The sequence below is a fragment of the Carcharodon carcharias genome, chromosome 4 (genome assembly GCF_017639515.1).
Source record: "Carcharodon carcharias isolate sCarCar2 chromosome 4, sCarCar2.pri, whole genome shotgun sequence".
NCBI classification, from domain to species: Eukaryota; Metazoa; Chordata; class Chondrichthyes; order Lamniformes; family Lamnidae; genus Carcharodon; species Carcharodon carcharias.
Window position 1 is genome coordinate 61,781,034 of NC_054470.1, and position 22,078 is coordinate 61,803,111.

The 22,078-nt window shown below is 40.5% G+C and overlaps 1 protein-coding gene across 2 annotated transcripts in view; it reads left to right on the forward strand.

Annotated features, from left to right (window-relative positions):
- LOC121276988 (nuclear cap-binding protein subunit 1) overlaps positions 1 to 22,078 on the forward strand; it is a 92,919-nt gene that overhangs the window by 23,820 nt on the left and 47,021 nt on the right. For both annotated transcript variants that reach the window (XR_005942773.1, XM_041185781.1), the window contains exons 2-7: positions 7,263 to 7,348; positions 7,796 to 7,896; positions 8,348 to 8,504; positions 10,733 to 10,840; positions 12,343 to 12,464; positions 18,178 to 18,247. Coding sequence is in view for 1 of the 2 variants with exons in the window: in XM_041185781.1 (XP_041041715.1) it covers positions 7,263 to 7,348; positions 7,796 to 7,896; positions 8,348 to 8,504; positions 10,733 to 10,840; positions 12,343 to 12,464; positions 18,178 to 18,247 (644 nt within the window). In the remaining variant the exon portion in view is untranslated. The remainder of the gene's footprint in view (positions 1 to 7,262; positions 7,349 to 7,795; positions 7,897 to 8,347; positions 8,505 to 10,732; positions 10,841 to 12,342; positions 12,465 to 18,177; positions 18,248 to 22,078) is intronic.

A 22,078-nucleotide genomic window follows, 5' to 3' on the forward strand; every position in this document is an offset into this window, starting at 1 on the left:
AGGCAAAATGTCATCCTGGAATCACATCTGGGACCACAGACATGCCTGTCAGTTCCTCTAACTATAGAATCCATTACCACTATTGCTCTCCCTGCAAAACTGACCATGGCACTCTGGTCATGACTCTTGCTGCTCTCTCCAGAAGAAGCCTCTCCCTCATTCGTACTCAGAACTGAGTACCTGTTAGAAAGTGTGATGTTATCAGGGGTCTGCTGCAATACCTGCCTTGTCTTTCTTTTCTGTCTGACAGCCACCCAGTCCCTCTCTGCCTGCTCTTTCATAAGCTGCAGGGTGACCACCTTCTGAAACGTGCTATTCAGGTAGCTGTCAATGAATGCACCTCAGTAACACCAGCTGCTTCTCGAGTTCCATAATATGATGCTAGAATTTTTTCATTTGGTGGCACTTTCTGCACATGTAGTTGTCCAGGACGTGGATAGTGTCTTGGAGTCCCCATGTGGTACAGGATGTGCACTGGATGGGTATGAGCAGCCCTGCCATACTTGAATTATTTATTTGCTGCACTGAAATTGGAATTTAAGTAAACACAATAACATGTTAATTCATTTGCACTTTGTCCTCGTGCCAGTTATTTTTTAAATCCCTGACTCTTACTGGAACTCTTGCACTGTCCTCAAAAGGAGTGCAGTGCAGATTCATCAGAATGTCACCAGGACTTAAGGGTTAGATTATAAAAGAGATTACTTAAATTAGACTTGTATTTTCAGAAATATGGGAAGATAAGGATGATTTGACTTGAGATTTTTAGGATTTTGGAAGGAATTGGTTGGATAGATAGACACTTTTCTGTTGGAGACTGATTTGAAATTTTGTAATTTGATCTGAGATGGAGCAAACTGCTTAAAAATGCCAAGCCACATTCCAAGGTGAAGGTGAGAAATAAACAAATCGCCCTCAGGGGAGTGTGAAGAGAGAGACATTTCCTATACTCCAGACACCCATTGAAACTTGTAACTAAGGAAGAGATATTAAAAACGCAAAGCACTGGATATTGAAACAATGGCTGGCACAGATGGATGTACCCAAAACCTCTTGGAAATATGCAATAGGCAAAGTATTTTAAGGCAAGGCTGCCCAGCCACTAGAGAGAGATTGCAAATGAATTGAGATCTTGTAATAATTGCAACATCTTCCACATCTGACCACATCCAAGAAATTGCTAACTTAAATCAGCCACACCTCAAGGACAATCAAAAAGCACTTAACTGTATATTCTTTTACTTTTTTTTTACTGGACTCTTAACTCCCCTTATTTCTGATTCCTGTGTGTGTGTCCATCATGTCAGTGACCAAATGATTTCATGAGGGTTGAATACTTGACATTGTTTTTTATTATTTTTCTCAGGTTTAGTGGTTAATAAATTTGCTCTTTCTTTGACTCAAGAAAACCTTATTTAATTGGCTTCTTTTGCTCGCAGCTTAAATAGTTAAATACATTCTGATTTTGGAAAAGCCATATCCTCGAGAAAAAGAAGCTTAAACCTTTGTTGTGACCAACTAAGGAGGTTGAGTAGAGGTGAGCCAATTCAACCTTCTCACCAGTTTGTAGCAAGCTGAGCCAGTGTTTTATACAGGTTTAATATCAATTTCTTGATTTTGTACTCCATGTCCCTATTGATTAAAGTCTAGGATGCTGCCTGCTTTATTAACTACTCTCTCAATCCGTCCTGCCATCTTTAATGAGTTATGCACATATACACCCAGGCCCCTCTTCTCCTGCACCAGCTTTAGAATTTACTCCGTTTTATATTGTCTTTCCACGTTCTTCCTACTAAGATGAATCACTTCATACTTTTCTGTATTGAATTTCATCTGCCAATTATCAGCCCATTCCGCCATCCCATCTTTTGAAGTTCTACACGATCTTCCTCACATTTCACAATACTTCCAGATTTTATGTCATTCACAGATTTTAAAATTGAGCCCTATACACCAAAGTTTAGATCATTAATACATATCAGGAAGAACAGGGGTCCCCTGGGGAACGCCACCATAAATCTTCCACCAGTCTGAAAAACAACTGTTAACCACTATTCTATTTCGTGTCATTCAGCCAATTTTGTATCATGTTGTTACTGTCCCTTTTATTCCATAAGCTTTAACTTTGTTCGCAAGTCTGTTCTGTGGAATTTTATCAAATGCCGGTTGGAAGTCCATGTACACCACATCAACAGCATTACCCTCAGCAACCCTCTCTCTCTCTTCATCAAAAAACTCAAGTAGCTTAGTTAAAGACTATTTGCCTATAACAAATCCACGCTGGATTTCCTTAATTAACCCACATTTGCACAAGTGACTATAATTTTGTCCTGAATTATTGTTTCTGGAAGCTTCCCCACCACTCAGGTTAAACTGACTGGCCTGTAGTTGCTGGGCTTATCTTTACACCCTTTTGTTGAGCAGGGGTGTATGTATTCATATTATAACTGCAGTGCCAGTGCCAAGAAGTTATAGTGTAAATGCTGGTCTAAATCTGGTAACAGTGCCCAATTGGACACCAGAATGAGGCAGGGCACGACTCCCTGGCGGAGACATTATGCCTCTATTTCCTTTCCAGGTTACATTAGACCTTCACACCTGATTCACACTTCAACTTCAGTTCATTATGAAGCTGTGCTATGTGAATGCTTGGTTGAAGAATGTTAACCTCAAAGCTGTATTGACTGCATTCAAACTTTTATTGCCACATAAGGTCATATAGAATTTGACAAATATAAGTGCTGCTGAACTGGAAAGCATTTAAACTTAAGAGCTGAACTGTACTTGCTTTCTATTCTTTGTTATAGAAGGTTGATCATTTTGGATGTGACTTATTTAAATAAGTAAAGGAAATATAACCACCTAAAATAGCATCAAGTATAAACACACTTTTGTGGTTGGGGGAAGAATGACCCATAATGTTAGAAGGTGATGGGTTAGGCAACTGTAGCGAAGTTATGATCACAGAATATAATTTATGAAGTGAGGCTTATGTACGCATTGAGTGATATGCATCAGCTTCATCGTGGCCTCCAGTGTATCAGTTCAGCCTTTGACTGACTAAGGGAAAAAGTATTTGAGAACCAGGATCTCCAGTCTGAGACTAAAGTCATGGTTTACTGAGCAGCAGTGATCCCTTACTTAGGAGACTTGGACAACCTACAGAAGACACTTCAAAGCGCTGGACAGATGCCACCAACAGCACTTTCACAAGATCCTCCAAATCTAGTGGCAAGAAAGGCTGGCCAACACCAGTGTCCTCTGCCAAGTCAACATGCCCAGCAGCATCAAGGTGTTAATAACTCAAAACTAATTTGGTTTGCCTGACATCAGACTTCCGAAGCAACTAACATCCCTGCCAACTCCATTGAATCCCTGGCTTGTGACTGACCAAAATAGAGGAGGTTCATTCAGGAAGACACCAAACACATTAAGAGACTTTGTCGGAAACAGAGGCAAAATTGAGGTGTTAGAAAGAGTGCACAAACCTCCCAGCAGCTCGTTCACCCGACCCTCCAAGCATCACTTGCACCGCAAATGGCAGAGTCTGCAGGTTGTGGACTGGACTTACCAGCCATCTTAGAACTGGAGTGGAAACAAGTCATCCTCAATCCCAACAGACTGCCTAGGAAGAAGCACCACCTGGATAGAAGAGACTGAAATTTAATTTGAGACAAATGTTTGAAAGGTATTGAGTTTTGTGAGATATAGTGATAATTTCTTTGAAGTGGAACTGAAATCATTGCTGGGCTATACAGGGGACACTGAAAGCTTGATCAAGAATTGAGTATAAACATTTGCAACAAGAAACGGTGGTACTGTTATAGAACCATAGAAAAGTTACAGCACAGAAGGAGGCCATTCGGCCAATCTTGTCCATGCCAGCCCAAGGACACCCAGGTGCCCTTTCTAATCCCACCTTCCTGCACCCGGCCCATAGCCCTGTAGCTTACAGCACTTAAGATGCAGATCCAGGTATTTTTTAAAAGAGTTTAAAGTTTCTGCCTCTACCGCCAACTTGGGCAGCGAATTCCAGACACCCACTACCCTCTACGTAAAAAAAAGTTCCTCCTCATGTCCCCCCTATACCTTCTGCCACTTATGTTGAATCTATGTCCCATAGATTCTCTACCAAGGGAAATAATTTTATCCTGTCCACTCTATCTATTCCCCTCATAATTTTGTACACCTCAATCAAGTCACCACTCAGCCTTCTTTGTTCTAAGGAAAATAACCCCAACCTATCCAATCTCTCCTTGTAACTACACTTTTCTAACCCTGGCAACATTCTTATAAACCTCCTCTGCACTCTCTCCAGAGCTATTACGTCTTTCCTGTAATGTGGTGACCAGAACTGCACACAATATTCCAGTTGTGGCCTCACCAGTGTTTTATACAATTCCAACATTATATCCTTCCTTTTATATTCTATACCTCTGCCAATGAAGGAGAGCATTCCATATGCCTTCTTTGCAACCTTGTCTACTTGAACTGCTGCCTTCAGGGACCTGTGTACTTGTATACCAAGATCTCTCACTTCATCTACCCCTCTTAGTATATTCCCATCTATTTTGTAACTGTTTGACCTCCCTAAATATATGACCTCATACTTCTCTATGTTAAAATCCATCTGCCACTTTACCGCCAACTCCACCAACCCATCTATATCATTTTGGAGATTATGGCTATCCTCTACACTATCCACTACTCAGACAACCTTTGTGTCATTTGCAAATTCCCCAATCGTGCCTCCCCACATTCATATCCAAATCGTTAATGTATAACACAAACAACAAGGGTCCCAACACCAAGCCCTGTGGAACACCACTTGAGACAACTTTCCATTCACAAGGGCATCCATCGACCATTACCCTTTGTTTCCTGTTACAAAGCCAACCTTTTATCCAGTTTTCCACATTACCCTGAATCCCATGGGCTTTTACTTTCTTGACCAATCTGCCATGGTGGGACCTTGTCAAATGCCTTGCTAAAATCCATGTACACAACATCCACTGCACTACCTTCATCAATCCTTCTTGTCACTTCTCAAAGAATTCAATCAAACTTGTGAGGCAAGACCTTCCTTTAACAAATCCATGCTGACCATCCCTGACTAGTCCATGCCTTTCCACATGACAGTTAATCCTATCTCTCAGGATTGATTCTACTAATTTTCTCACCACCGATGTAAGACTAACTGGCCTATAATTGTTTTGCATTTCCTTTGATCCCTTTTTAAACAATGGCACTACGTTCGCATTTCTCCAGTTCTCCAGTACCCCCCCTGTATCTAGTGAAGATTGGAAAATCATCCTCAGAGCATCTGCTATCTCCCCCTGAGTTCCTTCAAGAGCCTCGGAAATAATCCATCTGGCTCTGGCGACTTATCAACTTTCAAGGATTTCAACCTTTTGAGTACTTCCTCTCTCTTTATGACTATCCTGTCCAATATCTCACAGAGTCCTCCTGGACTATTATATCTATATCCTCCCTTTCCTTTGTAAACACGGAGACACGGAGTTATGTTTGGGTTAGTGCAGCAGAATCTCTTGTGCTGCACTGACCCCCAATATGCAGTTAATTCTGTTTATTTTAAGGCTATAGTAATATTTGGCAGTAATTGTGATCTTGTGTAGCTAGGAACAGGAACAAACTATTCAATCTCTTGAGGCAGCACTGCTATTCAATTAGGTTATGGCTGATCTGTCCCCAGGGCCGTGAATTGGCTATACAGTACTTGCAGTTGGCACAGGGTTTAATAACCAGATTCAGTTTAAATAAATGCTATAGCTTATGTATTGGCTATTTAATTGAAAATGGCTGACAAACTAATCTTTTCTTTGCAATCAACAGAAATGTTACAGGTACCAGTCATCAGTGGACTGTGCACTACAATTCAATAACTGTGAGCTTCACTTGTTGCTCCTATATCCACAGCTTGCCAGGTGCAAAAGCTGACTTCTACTCAGTGCATTAATGCAGTAAAACCAGGGCACTGGATTTTGTGTGAGGGAGTCTTTTTTTAAGATGACATTTCAAAACTGGTGCAAGTTAGTTTAGTACATCTCTAACCCTCCCACCAATCTCTAGTTTAGTTGTGCAGTAGATACAGTAAGAATTTCTCTCACTATTCTAAGCATCCGGTGTAAGAGGAACCTGCTGTTGATGGGAAGAAATACAGTTATCTGATCCTGTTGGTGCTTCCCTGGCAGGGTATTTGAAGTTGCAAAATGTTCAGGCTGTGCGTTACCAGCAACAAAGTCAATTTTTTAAAAAGACCAATTATGATGAGGGACCAAAGGCTTGTGTTGCAGGACAGGATTTGGTTTGTAAAGTGTAAGCTCAGAAGCGCTTGTTATTTGAAGTCATTTGTAGCTTTTAAACAGCTGTAGTTTGTGGGAGGTAAGGTAAGACATAAGGATGCTCAAGCAATCCCAGGAAAAATGTGTTAGCGCTATCTGCTGGTACATCAATTCCAGCACCTTGCCTTTGCCCCAGATCAACTAACTTGGAACAAACCAAGGATTGAACCTCACACTTTGCTGGTCTGTAGGACTCAATATCTCATCACAAGGTGCGTTGATAGGCTGAACTACTTTAGACACCTATGGCTAAACTCCCAACTGTCTTCATAATATCTTTATAGCTGTATCGTGATAGCTTTTTCCTTTGTGTAATTGCAATGAATGAAAAATGAGTTTTCTGGTTTTGCCACTGAAGGATATATATGCCAAATTTTTCTTTGATTTAACACGATTTCGGGTTGGGAACCCATATTGGAGCCTAATTTTAAAATGATAAGTCGTAGGAAGCTGTATTCTGTGATGATAGAAACTCTGGTTTTGAGCTTTTCAGCCATCCGTCAGTTTGTACTTCGATTTTATTTGTGTGCTTGAGCATCTAAAAGCTATGTTTTTTAATTTGAGACATTAGTTGTCGTGAGGTATCACTGCTCCATTTAAAGCTTTGGCTTACTGCATTTGCTTTGCAATTGGTAGATCTGACTTTGTAAAATGTTTTATTTCTTAGTGCTTATTCATGGAAGTATAACCTCACATCAGTTTCTTCTGTGTCAGTTAAAGATGAGTTTGCAACAAAGCAATGAGAGGGTCATGATCTTCATACAGTGTTCATATGACTGGAGATGTACAAAAATGTGCTTCATCTAAAATTTGAAATCTGTTTGTTGTCGATTAGCACAAAAACATTTCAGCCAAATAACGAGACTGAATTAATGACAGATTTGTCTTATTTTGTATTAGGGCAACCTCACAAACGGAGAAGGACATCTGAGCCAATTGAAATTGAAGATCGGTTGGAATCTTTGATATGTCGCGTAGGAGAAAAGGTACAGCTTATTTCACTCTTAATTTAGTAACCCTTTGGCGCACATTTAAAAATTATGAGGCTCAACTGATTTTTACCATGATGTGGAAGTTGAAGCCTCAATCAGGAATGGGAACAAAAATTACATTACTAACAGAAGTATTTTTATTACATCTCAATGTTCTCCAAAATGTACTGAGTTTCCCACTTTCCAGTCCGGTCACAAACTTTTAAATACTGTCCTCCCCATTGGTAGTTTGTTGTTATTGCCTTGAACCACTCCAAAACCTTTAATATTGTCTGGCACCTTGTTCATGCCATCAGATCTGACATCTTGTATGCCTTGTCATTGGCACTAAATACAATAATGTAGAGTCTTTCTTTGCTGTAAGTAAAATAGGATTAACTTCCAACTAGTACTTTTAAAATGCTCCATATATGTGAATAACTTGTATGTTTTGATTTACAGAGCACATCCTCATTGGAGAGCAACCTGGAAGGTCTAGCAGGAGTTTTAGAAGCTGACTTGCCGAACTATAAAAGTAAAATCCTGAGAATACTTTGTGCAGTGTAAGTTGAATGAAACATTAGATAAATTTGTTTAAGAAGGTTATGCATTATAAGGAATTATAACAGTCTGATTAATAGTTTGTTGGACAAATTAGACATTGGTGCTAGAGTTGATTGGAAGAATTACGGAAAATTGCCACCATGGATTAACAATTGGTATTTGGTTATGAAGGGAGGGTTGCTTCCAATATATAAAAAAAAATCTAGCATTTGGAGAAATAGTTATGATTGCGACATGTCAAAATGTCTATATCTTGAATTGCAACATCAGAATAAGCTGCCTTGCGTACAGTTTGTGAAAGAAATTCTCAGTAGGGAAATTTGAATGGTCTAATGGATTGAAATGTTTTAAATTTGGAAACAAGTGGGTTTTCTTCCACCTCTGTTGGCTTACATTATCAGTAAATGCATACTTATTTGGAGTGTTTAACAATGTTATTTTACCCTCTAGAGCACGACAACTTCCTGAAAAATTAACTGTCTACACAACATTGGTGGGGCTGTTAAATGCAAGGAACTACAACTTTGGTGGAGAATTTGTTGAAGCAATGGTTAGACAACTCAAGGAAACTTTGAAAAGTAATTTGTACACTGAGGCAGTTTTTACTGTAAGTGTTACCTTTATGTTTTCCTGACAATTTGCGAAACTCCTTCCAGTCCTGTTCTACTTAAAGGGTCTCAACAATTGACCTGCTCCAGAAATTCTGTACAAATTTGGCTTGATTAAAACTAATAATCAGCCCTGTGAATTTTTTTCTGTAGAGGCCTTGCATCCTCTATTTAATAAAAACAATTATTGGGAGTTGATGCTGTTGGGGGTGTGATGATTTCTATATTTTTGATCATATTATGAAAATGATAACCACTTGGAGCGTTCTATACATAGCAAGAATGGTTGAAAAATGTAATATTCCTTGTTAATGTATCCAATATCCATTTCAAAAGTCTATTACCTCATAATTGGCACGTGGTACCTTTCCTGAAAGGATTTCATTATATCCTGTTCAGTCCTACATCACATGGTTTTGCACGAACAGAATTGAATAACATCTGCAAGGTGATATCTACACCAATCTGCAGCGAGCATAATATTTGTACACTCATTGCCTGCGTGGCTGTAATAGCGGATATCATCAGCTTTTCATTAGATTGTTGTCTTAAATCAATGAGTCATCCAAAACTTTCTATTTCATGAGCACTGTTTAAAATAAGTTAAAACTACATCTCACTCAATCCTGAGGAAATGTGACAGAGCTCTCTCAGTTTCGAACCATAGAAACAGTTTTTTCTTGGATAGCCTTTCAATACATAAACATTTTTTTGTCTCCCTACCCATTCTTGTAATTGTTTTTTTCATTTTATTTCTGTAAACTTAAGAATACTCCTGAAAAGCTTCAAATTCAGCTTTTAGGAAAAAAAGAGTAGGCTATTTTTATATTTAAATTTTCTGGAAATGGGCAGGCTCATAATGCTGTGTTTCATCCAACTATTTTTACTATTTATGCCAAGTTCAGGGGGTGCTGCACTGCAGTTGTAGTTCTCAAGACCCTACCCAAATGATTTCTTTAGCTTTTTTCCAGTGATTTGCTAATGACACCAACCACACTTGACCACATCCATCCTTGACTCTGGCAATACTTCTACAATATCGGACTGCTTGCTTGGTGTCAAGTTGTAGATAAGCTAGAGCCTCCTCCAATTGAACACAGGGAAGACCAAAGCCATTACATCTTGCTCTTGCCAAATATTCCATATCCTTAATCTGACCCTTTTCATTTGCTGGCTGCTTGCTTAGACTGAACCAGATGGTGTTTAGCTTTTTATTTGTATTTGAGCTATGTACAAACATGTGCATCCACCTCCCCTTTGCCTGACCTGATTTGCAATTTATATCTGCATTTTTATTGCTGCCAATCTTCTCAAACACTTTGTTGGCTAGAGTCTTGGGCTCCACCCTCCAAGCTCCAATTCACTCTAAACTTCTCCATCCACATCCTATGCTCCCTTGTCCTGGCCATCTATCCAGAGTAGAACAATATTCCATTGACTTCCTATCCCTAATGCATCAAATTAAGAATCCTCATTTTCACCACCTTTCTCCTTCGCTGCACGCTGTCCATTTTCATTACACCTATTTATGAAGCACATTGGGACTTTATGTTAAAGGTGCCATAAAGAGTCAACCTCATTCTCCCTATGCTACAACCTATGATCGTTGGTCTTCCAAATCTCACCACCTATACACCTGCTGATCTTCCTTCTCCCAGTTGATGATCTTCATCTGTTGTCACTGTACTGTCTGGAACTTTGCTTCTAAATTCATGAGTCTTGTTATTTCTTCTTAAAATATTTTTCAAAAATACATCTGGCTGTGCTTTTGGTCATTTCCTAAATGTTTTGTTACTGCTTGTTCTCTGTATCTGCTCTGTGGAAGACCTTGAAATATTTTGCCATGTTAAAGTTGCTATATAAATAGAATTTGTTGATTGCATATAATCAAAATGAAACTGAGTTAGTGCTAACAATTTTGTAATTTGAACTATGATAAATTGGTCAGCAAAGGGAAGGGCATTTTTTCATTGGCCTCTAAGATTTGGAGCTGTTTTGACAACAAAGGAAGAAATATGTCTGGAGAAGGAGAAGAAACAGCACTAGAAACAGTTTCAAAACCGGGAGAGTAGCTTTGAATTTCCAGGGCTGGTAAAGTAGCTCCTATCATGAGTGGAGATAAAATGTTAATAAATCACATGAAATGGAGTCTTCTCATTTTAAAAATTGATAAAGAGAGCATGCCAGCATTCAGTATGTTGCAATTAAGCTGTGTTCATTTTTGTAGGTTCGCTTCCTGTCCGATCTTGTGAACTGCCATGTGATTGCAGCTCCTTCAATGGTGGCAATGTTTGAAAACTTTATCAGCGTAACACAGGAAGAAGATGTGCCACAGGTAAGAAACCAAATGTGTTTCTCTCGTGGGCATTTTACTTTTTTCCTTACTGTACTCTCTGGAATATATAGGCAACTGGACATAGGCAACGTCTTTTCTGTTCATAAGATTCTCTGCATGACAAAAAAGGCTATTGTCCCTGGCAACATCCCAGCAGTAGTACTGAAGGCTTGTGCTCCAGAACTAGTGCCCCTAGCCAAGCTGCTCCAGAGCTGCTACAACCCTGGCAATTACCTGCCTTCCACCCACATTCCAGTGAACCATAGACACTTTCAGCCTCTAGCTACTTTCTCTCCCGGACCCTGGCAGACTAACCCATCTGTCTGTGATATTCAGTAATATTTTAGGAAAACCTGTAACCTGATCTTTACAATGGCTTCCTCTGCACCCTTCCCCATTGCAATGTGAATCACATGGGCCTTATATCATAGGAACATAGGAGCAGGAGTGGGCCCTTCAGCCCAGAGAGCCTACTCTGCCATTCAAACAGATCATGGCTGATCATCTACCTCTACTCCATTTTTCCCACTATCCCCATATCCCTCAATGTTGTTAGTACCCAGAAATCTATCGATTTCTGTTTTGAACATGCTCAATGATTGAGCTTCCACAGCCCTCGGGCAGAGAATTCCAAAGATTCACCACCCTCTAAGTGAAGAAATTCCTCCTCATCTCAGTCTTAAATGGCCTGTCCCTTATTCTGAGCCTATGTTCACCAGTCAGGGGAGCACCCTATCTGCATCTACCCTGTCAGGTCCTGTAAGAATATTGTAAGTTTCAATGAGATCACCTCTATTCTTCAAAACTCTGGAGAATACAGACCCAGTTTCCTCAATCTCTCCTCATAAGCCAATCCCACCATCCCAGGGATTAGTCTGGTGAACCTCCGTTGCATTCCTTCTATGACAAATATATCCTTCCTTCGATAAGAAGACCAAAACAGTATACAATACTCCAGGTGCAGTCTCACCAAGGCTCTGTATAATTGCAGTAAGATATCTTTACTTCTGTACTCAAATCCCCCTGCGATAAAGAGTTGCTTTCTTAATTTCTTGCTGCACCTGCTTGCATTCAGGTAGAAATGCTGATTAGCTATTCTTAAGATTCAAACTGTCTCATATCTTGAAACCAAATAGTTTAAAGCGCAGTTGTTTACAATCTAACATTCTCAACACTTTTCTTGGACTTTGGAGTCTATCTACTGTTAGCGCACAAGCAGCTGGCATTGTCTCCTAAGTGTAAACGCCATGCACCTTCTTCCCAGCAAAACAATTTGGGCCCCTTTTATTTCTTACAATCAAACCACCCCGGCTTTCTGTCAGGCAGACTTCAGAACAGGTCATTTGATCCTCTTCATCTTACCTTAAATTGAAGACCCAAAACTTAACAACCTTAAACCTCATAATTGTAATAATTCTAAGATATTGTAGTTACTATATGTTATTATTTTGTACTAAAAATCCTTTAAAATGTTTGTCACGTTAATTTTCATTGTGCTGTAGGTACGCTGTGACTGGTATGTGTACGCAGTACTCTCTTCTCTGCCCTGGGTTGGAAAGGAGCTGTATGAAAAAAAGGATGTAGAGATGGATCGAATTCTATTACAGATCGAAAGTTTTCTGAAGTAAGAGACCATTGTACTTATTCAAAAATCAATCCATTAATTGCCCTCTAGCTCTTTGAAGAGCTGTCAATTTTGAGAGTAATGCCTTTAAATATGCGTGATAGTATCTGATCCTTTTAAGTTGTATTTGCATTACAGTTGTAATGATGCAAAGACTCTTTGCTTCAGTGATGCTGAAGTTGCAGTGCAAACCTTGAGTTAGGGCTTCATTTCGCTCTATAGTAAAGCAGTGGAGATTCTCTGGAGAAGAGCCAGTCTCGCTCTGTTTTGATGCAGAGTCGGGCTGGGTTCTGATAATAGGTTTACATTCATCTGCCTAAAAGCCAGCGCAAAGTGAAACTCTTTTGTGCCAATGTTATAGTGTGCTGTGAATGCGACCCTAGGTAGGTACACAAATTGGTAACCAAGAAACTAAGTATTTTAAAGATTGTATCTGCAAAACTAAAATTTAAGCATTAAATTATTTTTTGTGTTTACTTGCAGCTCAATGTTAACTACTTTTATATAAACATTTCACTTGCTGTAAATAATAAGTTTAGATCCTTTGTTTCCCTTTTTCACAAATAAGTGAAATCCTAAGGTTCAAATGTGACTTTCTGAGTATGGTATTTTGAGAGGCCTTGTGAGTTTTAATGCTTATACTCAAATATGTTTCTGAAGCCTTTCAATTCATTTCTTAAACTATTGCCAGGCATGGGTTTCAAACCCAGCAGTCCTTGACTGAGGTCTGCATAGCATAGCAAGTGATGTATGCAATGTTTTGAGCCATGAGATTTGATTTAATCAGAAGAAATTAAAATAGCAATGATGGCCTGTTACATTGATCTTTTGTCCAAGTGGTGCCAAACTCATTGATTGCAAATCAATAAGGTAGCTGTCCTGGTGCTCCTTGCTTTGGTTCTGCAGTTCCTCCCTCCACAATTCTCCCTTCCCTAATGTAGTTTTCTTTATCATGCAATGTAACAGTCGTTCCTTTTTTGTTAACATCACAGCTCACCACTCTTCCTCTCAAGGAGGGGTGCGAGGCCGAGGCCACTTCATTGCCCTATCGACAGATGTAAGTACTGCAACTTGGGAGTCATGGGCAGTGCAGGGTCCAGAACACATTTTCATATGATTCAATTGCCCTATACAATTGGGATTCCCTCTGCATACTGCAATGGACTGATCACTCATTCAAATTCAAAACTTGCATCCCTGGGCACCATTACATTGAATTCCTATTTGGGGTATTTTCCCCTTCCAAATTTTGGAGAAGGGCATGCAAAAGCAGGCTGGGGAGCACAGAAGGAGTTTGAGCAGTCTTTGAGAATGCTTGTGGTTAAGTGGCAGATACAAATATTATATAAGCTGTGTTTATCCCCTTTCAAGTTGACTCCCCTCTGGATGGTGACTGATAGTGAGATAAAGTTCATTGCCACTGGGTTACTTGCCCAAGTATAAGCCTCTCTGATGAATGTCACCAGGCTGTTTGACTGTTGGCATGCCAAAACCCAGTTTAACTCTCTTTTTGTCTGATATCCACGTACATGGTCATTGCATACTCACCAGGAGTCTGTCTACACTTCTGTGTTTTATTGTTTTCCTTTCCCAAATCAAAGTGCAGTGAACTTCAATGTAGTTATCTCATCACTGCCCTGACTACAAGCAGCTAGTTCAGAACATGACAGGGACTTTCCTGGTCTAGATTTAATTTTAAAACATTTTCAATGAGTTAAATTGCCATATATTTGTCTCTCTACTCCTGGGAGTGCTGACTGCGGCTACACTTTTTATCCCCATTTTAAGATAGCGGTTTAGAACTGAGTTATTTTACAGGGAAGTCTGCTTTCCTCCTGCCATGAGACAATAGACGACAACATCTACCAGCCTGGTAAACTGGAATCAATCTAACATTTCCATTTTGGCACCTACTGTTGGTGCAAGAAATGCGCATATTCAATTTTTTTTTAACGGAAGTACATTCTACCCTTACCATTTGCAGGGAACTTTAACAAATATATAAAAAGGTACTCTGAAACTATTGATTGTCATGAGTGAAGATGTGTCATTAAATATTTGTTTAATGGATTAAAATATGGATTAGGCTGTAACATTTAACGTTTTAACTTCTTATTTTGAGAACATAACGAATTAGGAGCAGGAGTTGGCCACTCAGCCCGTTCCGTCATTCAATAAGATCATGCCTGATCTGATTGTAACCTCAACTCCACACTCCTGGTTAGTGAAGACAAATGTAGGTCCCTTACAGTCCGAAATGGGAGAATTTATAATAGAGAACAGGAAATGGCAGAGCAATTAAACAACTACTTTAGTTCTGTCTTCATGGAAGAAGACACAAATAGCTTCCCAGAAATGTTAGGAAGTCAAGGGTCAAATGAGAAGGAGGAATTTAAGGAAATTAGTCTTAGTAAAAAAAAAAGTGCTGGAAAATTAATGGGATTGAAAGCCGATAAATCCCCAGGGCCTTGATAATCTACATCCGAGGGTACTAAAGGAGATGGCCATGGAAATAGTGGATGGTTGTCATCTTCCAAAATTCTGTAGATTCTAGAGTAGTGCTGGCAGGGTGGCAAATGTAACCCCACTATTTTAAAAAAGGAGGGAGGCAGAAAACACGGAATTACAGACTGGTTAGCCTAACATCAGTAGTAGGGAAAATGCTAGAGTCTGTTATAAAGGATGTGATAACAGGACACTTCGAAAATATCAACGAGATGTTTCAAAGTCAACATGGATTTATGAAAGGGAAATCATGTTTGACAAACCTACTGGAGTTTTTTTGAGGACGTAACTAGTAGAATAGATAAGGGAGAACCAGTGGATGTGGTGTATTTAGATTTTCAGGAAACTTTTGATAAAGTCCCACAAAGAGGTTAGTGTGCAAAATTAAAGCTCATGGGATTGGGAGCAGTATATTGGCATGGATTGAAAATTGGTTAACAGACAGAAAACAGAGAGCAGGACTAAATGGGTCTTTTTCAGAGTGGTAGGAGATGACTAGTGGGATACCTGCGGTACCCCTACTTGGGTTCCAGTTAGTCACAATATGTATCACTGGTTTGGATGAGGGAACCAAATGTAATATTTTCAAGTTTGCTGCTGGCAATGGAAATGTGAGTGGTCAGGAGGATGTAACGAGGCTTCAAGGTGATTTAGACAAGTTGAGCAAGTGGGGAAAATACATGACAGATGCCGTATAACGTGGATAAGTGTGAAATTATCCACTTTGGTATGAAAAACAAAATGGCAGAGTATTATTTAAATGGTGATAGATTGGGAAATGTTGATGTACAAAGGAACCTGGGTGTACTCGTACACCAGTCAATGAAAACAAGCATGTAGGTGCAGCAAGCAGTTAAGAAGGTAAATGATATGTTGGCCTTCATTGCAAGAGGATTTGAGTACAGGAGGAAGGATGTCTTACTGCAGCTGTGCAGCTGTTTGGTGAGACCAAACCTGGAATATTGTGTGCAGTTTTGGCTCCTTACCTAAGAAAGGATATACTTGCCATTGAGAGAGTGATGTGAAGGTTCACCAGACTGATTCCTGGGATGGCAGGGTTGTCATATGAAGAGAGATTGGGTCGACTAGGCCTGTATTCGCTGGAGTTTGGAAGAATGAGAGGGGATCACATTGAAACGTATAAAATTCTTAACAGGGCCAGGATGACATTTCACGTGGCTGGGGTGGGGGGATGGTGGGGGCTGTGAACTGGAACAAGGGGTCACAGTTTCGAGATGCAGGGTGGTCCATTTAGGAATGAGATGTGGAGAAATTTCTTTACACAGAGGGCGGTGAATCTGTGGAATTCTCTACCACAAGGTTTTGGAGACCAAGTCACTGAATATATTTAAGCAGGAAATAGATTTCTAGACTTTAAAGGCATCAAGCGGCATGGGAAGAGTGCGGGAGTATGGCGCTGAGATAGAGGATCAGCCGTGGTCATAATGAATGGTGGAGCAGACTCGAAGTGCCAAATGACCTAATCCTTCTATTTTCTATGTTTATACCTGATAACTTTTCATCCCTTTGCTTATCTGCCTCTGCCTTAAAAATTATTCAAAGACACTGCTTCCACTGCCTTTTGAGGAAGAAAACAAATTTCTCCTCATCTCTGTCTTAAATGGGCAACCCTTTATTTTTAAACAGTGACCCCCTAGTTCTAGGTCCTCCCACAAGAGGAAAGATCCTTTCCACATCCACCTTATCAAGACCCCTCAGGATCTTATATGTTTCAATCAAATCGCTCACCTCTTACTCTTCTAAACTCCAGCGGATACAAGCCTCTAGCCTGTCCAACCTTTCCTCATAAGACAACCTGTCCATTTCAGGTAATAGCCTGGTAAACCTTCTCTGAACTGCTTCCAATGCATTTACATCCTTCCTTAAATAAGAAGATCAATACTGCACACACTACTCCAAATGCAGTCTCACCAATGCCTTGTATAACTGAAGCATAATTTCCCTACTTTTGCATTCAATTCCCCTTGCAATAAATGATAACATTCTATTAGCTTTGCTAATTGCTTGCTGTACCTGCATACTAATCTCTTATGATTCATGCACTAGGACACTCGGATCCTTCTGCATCTTGGAGCTCTACAATATCTCAACGTTCAGATAATATGCTTTTTTATTTTTCCTGTCAAAATGGACAATTTCACATTTGCCCACATTATGCTCCATTTGCCAGATCTTTGCCCACTCACTTAAACTATCTGTATCCCTTTGTAGCCTCCTAATGTCTTTTTCACAACTTACTTTCTTATCTATCTTTGTGTCATCAGCAAATTTAGGAACCATATCTTTGGTCCCTTCATCCAAGTCGTTTATATAAATTGTTAAAAGTTGAGGCCCCAACACTAACCCCTGTGGCATACTACTCATTATATCTTGCCAACCGGAAAATGACCTATTTATACCTACTCCCTGTTTCCTGTTCGCTAGCCAACGTTCTATCTGTGCCAACATGTTACCTCCTACACCATGTATTTTTATTTTCTGCAAATGGGATGTTAATTTTATCACTAGCAAAATTGCTGACTATTTTAATGTTAGCATGCTTTGGTTTGGATGATTTTGCTAGAAGTTCAGTTAGGTCTAGGGGTTTGCTCACTCTTGCTTCTTTTAACATCTTTAGAATTCAGTATGGCTCCCTCTTGCTCTTTCATTTAAAGGATAGTTGGAAAATATTGTTATAAGATAACAAGTGTTTTCATTGTGTAATGCTGAAGCTAGCATTTTGCCCTAGTTCCATTCTTTAACACTCCCAGCAAACATGTGAACATATGAATTAGGAGCAGGAGTAGGCCATTTGGCCCCTCAAGCCTAATCCACCATTTAATAAGATCATGGCTGATCCGCGTGTGGCCTCAGTGCCACCATCCTGTTTACCCCCGATAACTTTGGTTCCCTTGATATCCAAAATGGGTAATGAGGGCAGACTTTTGAGCTAGTGCTTGGGTTAGAGTGGGGAGGAAATTAGACTGTCTTATTTAGGTTTGAACTTGTAACTTAATGGTTTAACTTGATTATTGTATCGCAAGTCTTTAGGATTATATAAAGCCCATTGATGTACTTCTATGGAGATGTATTAAAACCATTAGGACTATTTGTAGTACAGATTTGGCACAGAACTCTCTTCTAAAACTATAATCCATTTGCATGTGGGACCAAGACTTAATTTGTTATTTGCTGTATCTGTTTGCAGGAGACGCCAAAAACATCATGTACCAATGCTGCAATGCTGGACTGCTGAACAACCTCATGCACAGGAAGAGGTGAGAAGGCTAATTGAAATTCAACACCTTTTCTCTTAAGGGGTCGTGGACGTGAATTTGTAAATGTTTCTGTCAAGTGGTTATGCCATGTGCAGCTGGTTGAGAAATGGTCTTCCTATTGAATTACATCTGACAAATGCTGTGGTCCAGTTTGCTGCACCAATTGGAGGAACCTTGATATACTTTGAACTCTTCATCTCATCTAATGAGAAAAGAACTGCTAGAGTGAATGCTGAAAAGCAGTTACTTGTTATATTTGGGGTGAAAGCTGATTAGCACAAAATTTAGTCAAGGAACAACCTCTTGTAGGTGATATTGAACTGATACACAGAAATCTGCAGCTCAAACTTTTCCTTTAATCTTAATTGAGGGCTGAATGGAAATCAGGAGAGTGTAAAGAGAGACTTACATTCTTTTAGAACTTTTTTAAACTGTTGAACAATACTAAGATTCTCCTACCTCAATTATTTAAAAATGTCCATCTTAACTGTTCACCAGTGTGGTTACAGGTGTCTTGCAATTTTTTATATGATTTCGGTATTCTGTCATTTTGTCTCTATCCTGAATGCCTAGACTATGGAAAAGTGGAATTGAGGCTTTTCTCAATTCTGGGGCAGGGAACGGGCCTGGGTTGCTAGAAATATGAGGGAAAGCCCTGGATGGTCTAGAAGAGGTGAGAAACAAATGGCTCTGTGCTGTGACTTGTACCACAGTTCCTGCTTATTATTAAACACTTTATTCTATATATAGTCATCCCTCTTATCTGCTGTTGCATGTGAGCCATTACATTTTTGTGGCAGGTAGTGTAGTGACATGCTGCAGCACAGGCTATTGGCTACGGGTTCAAAACTGTGTAGTGAGGCTTCATTTCCAGATGTGACATTATAGGGAGGAGCCAGTTGGAAGCCAGATGCTCTCCACAAGTGAAATCAGAATGCAAATTATCAATCCCCTTATGCTTCCTAGCATAGCTACAGATCAGAATTTACAGATGACAACAGGCAGATAATCTGACCAACAAGAACTGTGGAAAGGGGCGAACATAACTTCTCTTCCCCACCCCCTCCCCCAAAGGATGTGTAAATTGAGCTACATAGAGATTCCTACTTGTAAACTGTAAAAGTATAGTGCAGTTATCCTTGTAATGGGAAGTTGAATATTTAGGAAAAGAGCAGTCAATTAAGGAAAATGGGGGATAATAATGCAATGCCGAAATTTTGATAGTGATCTAGAAATAGTTTTACAATTTACTTGTAATTGACATTGCTTGTGCGATTTGATTACAGATTTAAATGAGTCTCCCAAGTTATTGCATGCTGTTTGTGCACTATCTTTCCACATATTGCCACTTTACACTACATTTATGCACATTTTGGTCAGTATAAAGCAGTTTCAACAACATGATTCATACTGACTCTGCAGTTGTGTGAATGCATCCTTAGCAGTCGTTATTGTGGGACCATTTTGTTTCTGTATTTTATTTAGTTACAGGACTGAAAATGTAAGCCTGTAAGTAACAATTCCAGTGGTTCAACCTGAACAAAGCTTGACAAAAGAAGACTGCATGATTCTCATATGATGTAACCTTCCTATTGATGGACATCCAGAGTTCTCATATTATTGTGTACTTTGTTTAAGTATAATACAAAATCTAATTCTTAAAGCATTTAGGGTCTGAAGAAGGTAATTGTGAACCTGCCAGAGTTGTAGTTAAAAACAAAAAAACTGCGAATGCTGGAAGTCCAAAACAAAAACAGAATTACCTGGAAAAACTCAGCAGGTCTGGCAGTGTCGGCGGAGAAGAAAAGAGTTGACGTTTCGAGTCCTCATGACCCTTCGACAGAACTGAGTGAATCCAAGAAAGGGGTGTAATATAAGCTGGTTTAAGGTGTGTGTGTGTGGGGTGGGGGGGAGGGGGGGGTGTGGTTTGGGTGGGGGGAGAGAAGTGGAGGGGGTTGGTGTGGTTGTAGGGACAAACAAGCAGCGATAGAAGCAGATCATCAAAAGATGTCACAGGCAACAGAATAAAAGAACACATAGGTGTTAAAGTTGGTGGTATTATCTAAATGAATGTGCTAATTAAGAATGGATGGTAGGGCACTCAAGGTATAGCTCTAGTGGGGGTGGGGGGAGAATAACAGATTTAAAAATATTTTAAAATAATGGAAATAGGTGGGAAAAGCAAAATCTATATAATTTATTGGAAAAAACAAAAGAAAGGGGAAAGAAACAGAAAGGGGGTGGGGACGGAGGAGGGAGCTCAAGACCTAAAGTTGTTGAATTCAATATTCAGTCCGGAAGGCTGTAAAGTGCCTAGTCGGAAGATGAGGTGTTGTTCCTCCAGTTTGCGTTGGGCTTCACTGGAACAATGCAACAAGCCAAGGACAGACATGTGGGCAAGAGAGCAGGGTGGAGTGTTAAAATGGCAAGCGACAGGGAGGTTTGGGTCATTCTTGCGGACAGACCGCAGGTGTTCTGCAAAGCGGTCGCCCAGTTTACGTTTGGTCTCTCCAATGTAGAGGAGACCACATTAGGAGAAATGAATGCAGTAGACTAAGTTGGGGGAAATGCAAGTGAAATGCTGCTTCACTTGAAAGGATTGTTTGGGTCCTTGGACGGTGAGGAGAGAGGAAGTGAAGGGGCAGGTGTTACATCTTTTGCGTGGGCATGGGGTGGTGCCATAGGAGGGGGTTGAGGAGTAGGGGGTGATGGAGGAGTGGACCAGGGTCTCCCGGAGGGAATGATCCCTACGGAATGCCGATAGGGGGGGTGAAGGGAAGATGTGTTTGGTGGTGGCATCATGCTGGAGTTGGCGGAAATGGCGGAAGATGATCCTTTGAATGTGGAGGCTGGTGGGGTGATAAGTGAGGACAAGGGGGACCCTATCATGTTTCTGGGAGGGAGGAGAAGGCGTGAGGGCGGATGCGCGGGAGATGGGCCGGTCACGGTTGAGGGCCCTGTCAACGACCGTGGGTGGAAAACCTCAGTTAAGGAAGAAGGAGGACATGTCAGAGGAACTGTTTTTGAATGTAGCATCATCGGAACAGATGCGACGGAGGCGAAGGAACTGAGAGAATGGGATGGAGTCCTTACAGGAAGCGAGATGTGAGGAGCTGTAGTCGAGGTAGCTGTGGGAGTCGGTAGGTTTGTAATGGATATTGGTGGACAGTCTATCACCAGAGATTGAGACAGAGTGGTCAAGGAAGGGAAGGGAAGTGTCAGAGATGGACCACGTGAAAATGATGGAGGGGTGAAGATTGGAAGCAAAATTAATAAATGTTTCCAAGTCCCAACGAGAGCATGAAGCAGCACCGAAGTAATCATCGATGTACCGGAGAAAGAGTTGTGGAAGGGGGCCGGAGTAGGACTGGAACAAGGAATGTTCCACATACCCCATAAAGAGACAGGCATAGCTGGGGCCCATGCAGGTACCCATAGCCACACCTTTTATTTGGAGGAAGTGAGAGGAGTTGAAGGAGAAATTGTTCAGTGTGAGAACAAGTTCAGCCAGACGGAGGAGAGTAGTGATGGATGGAGATTGTTCGGGCCTCTGTTCGAGGAAGAAGCTAAGTGCCCTCAGACCATTCTGGTGGGGGATGGAGGTGTAGAGGGATTGGACGTCCATGGTGAAGAGGAAGCGGTTGGGGCCAGGGAACTGGAAATTGTTGATGTGACGTAAGGTGTCAGAGGAATCACAGATGTAGGTGGGAAGGGACTGGACAAGGGAGAGAGAAGGGAGTCAAGATAACGAGAAATGAGTTCTGTAGGGCAGGAGCAAGCTGAGACGATCGGTCTACCGGGACAGTTCTGTTTGTAGATTTTGGGTAGGAG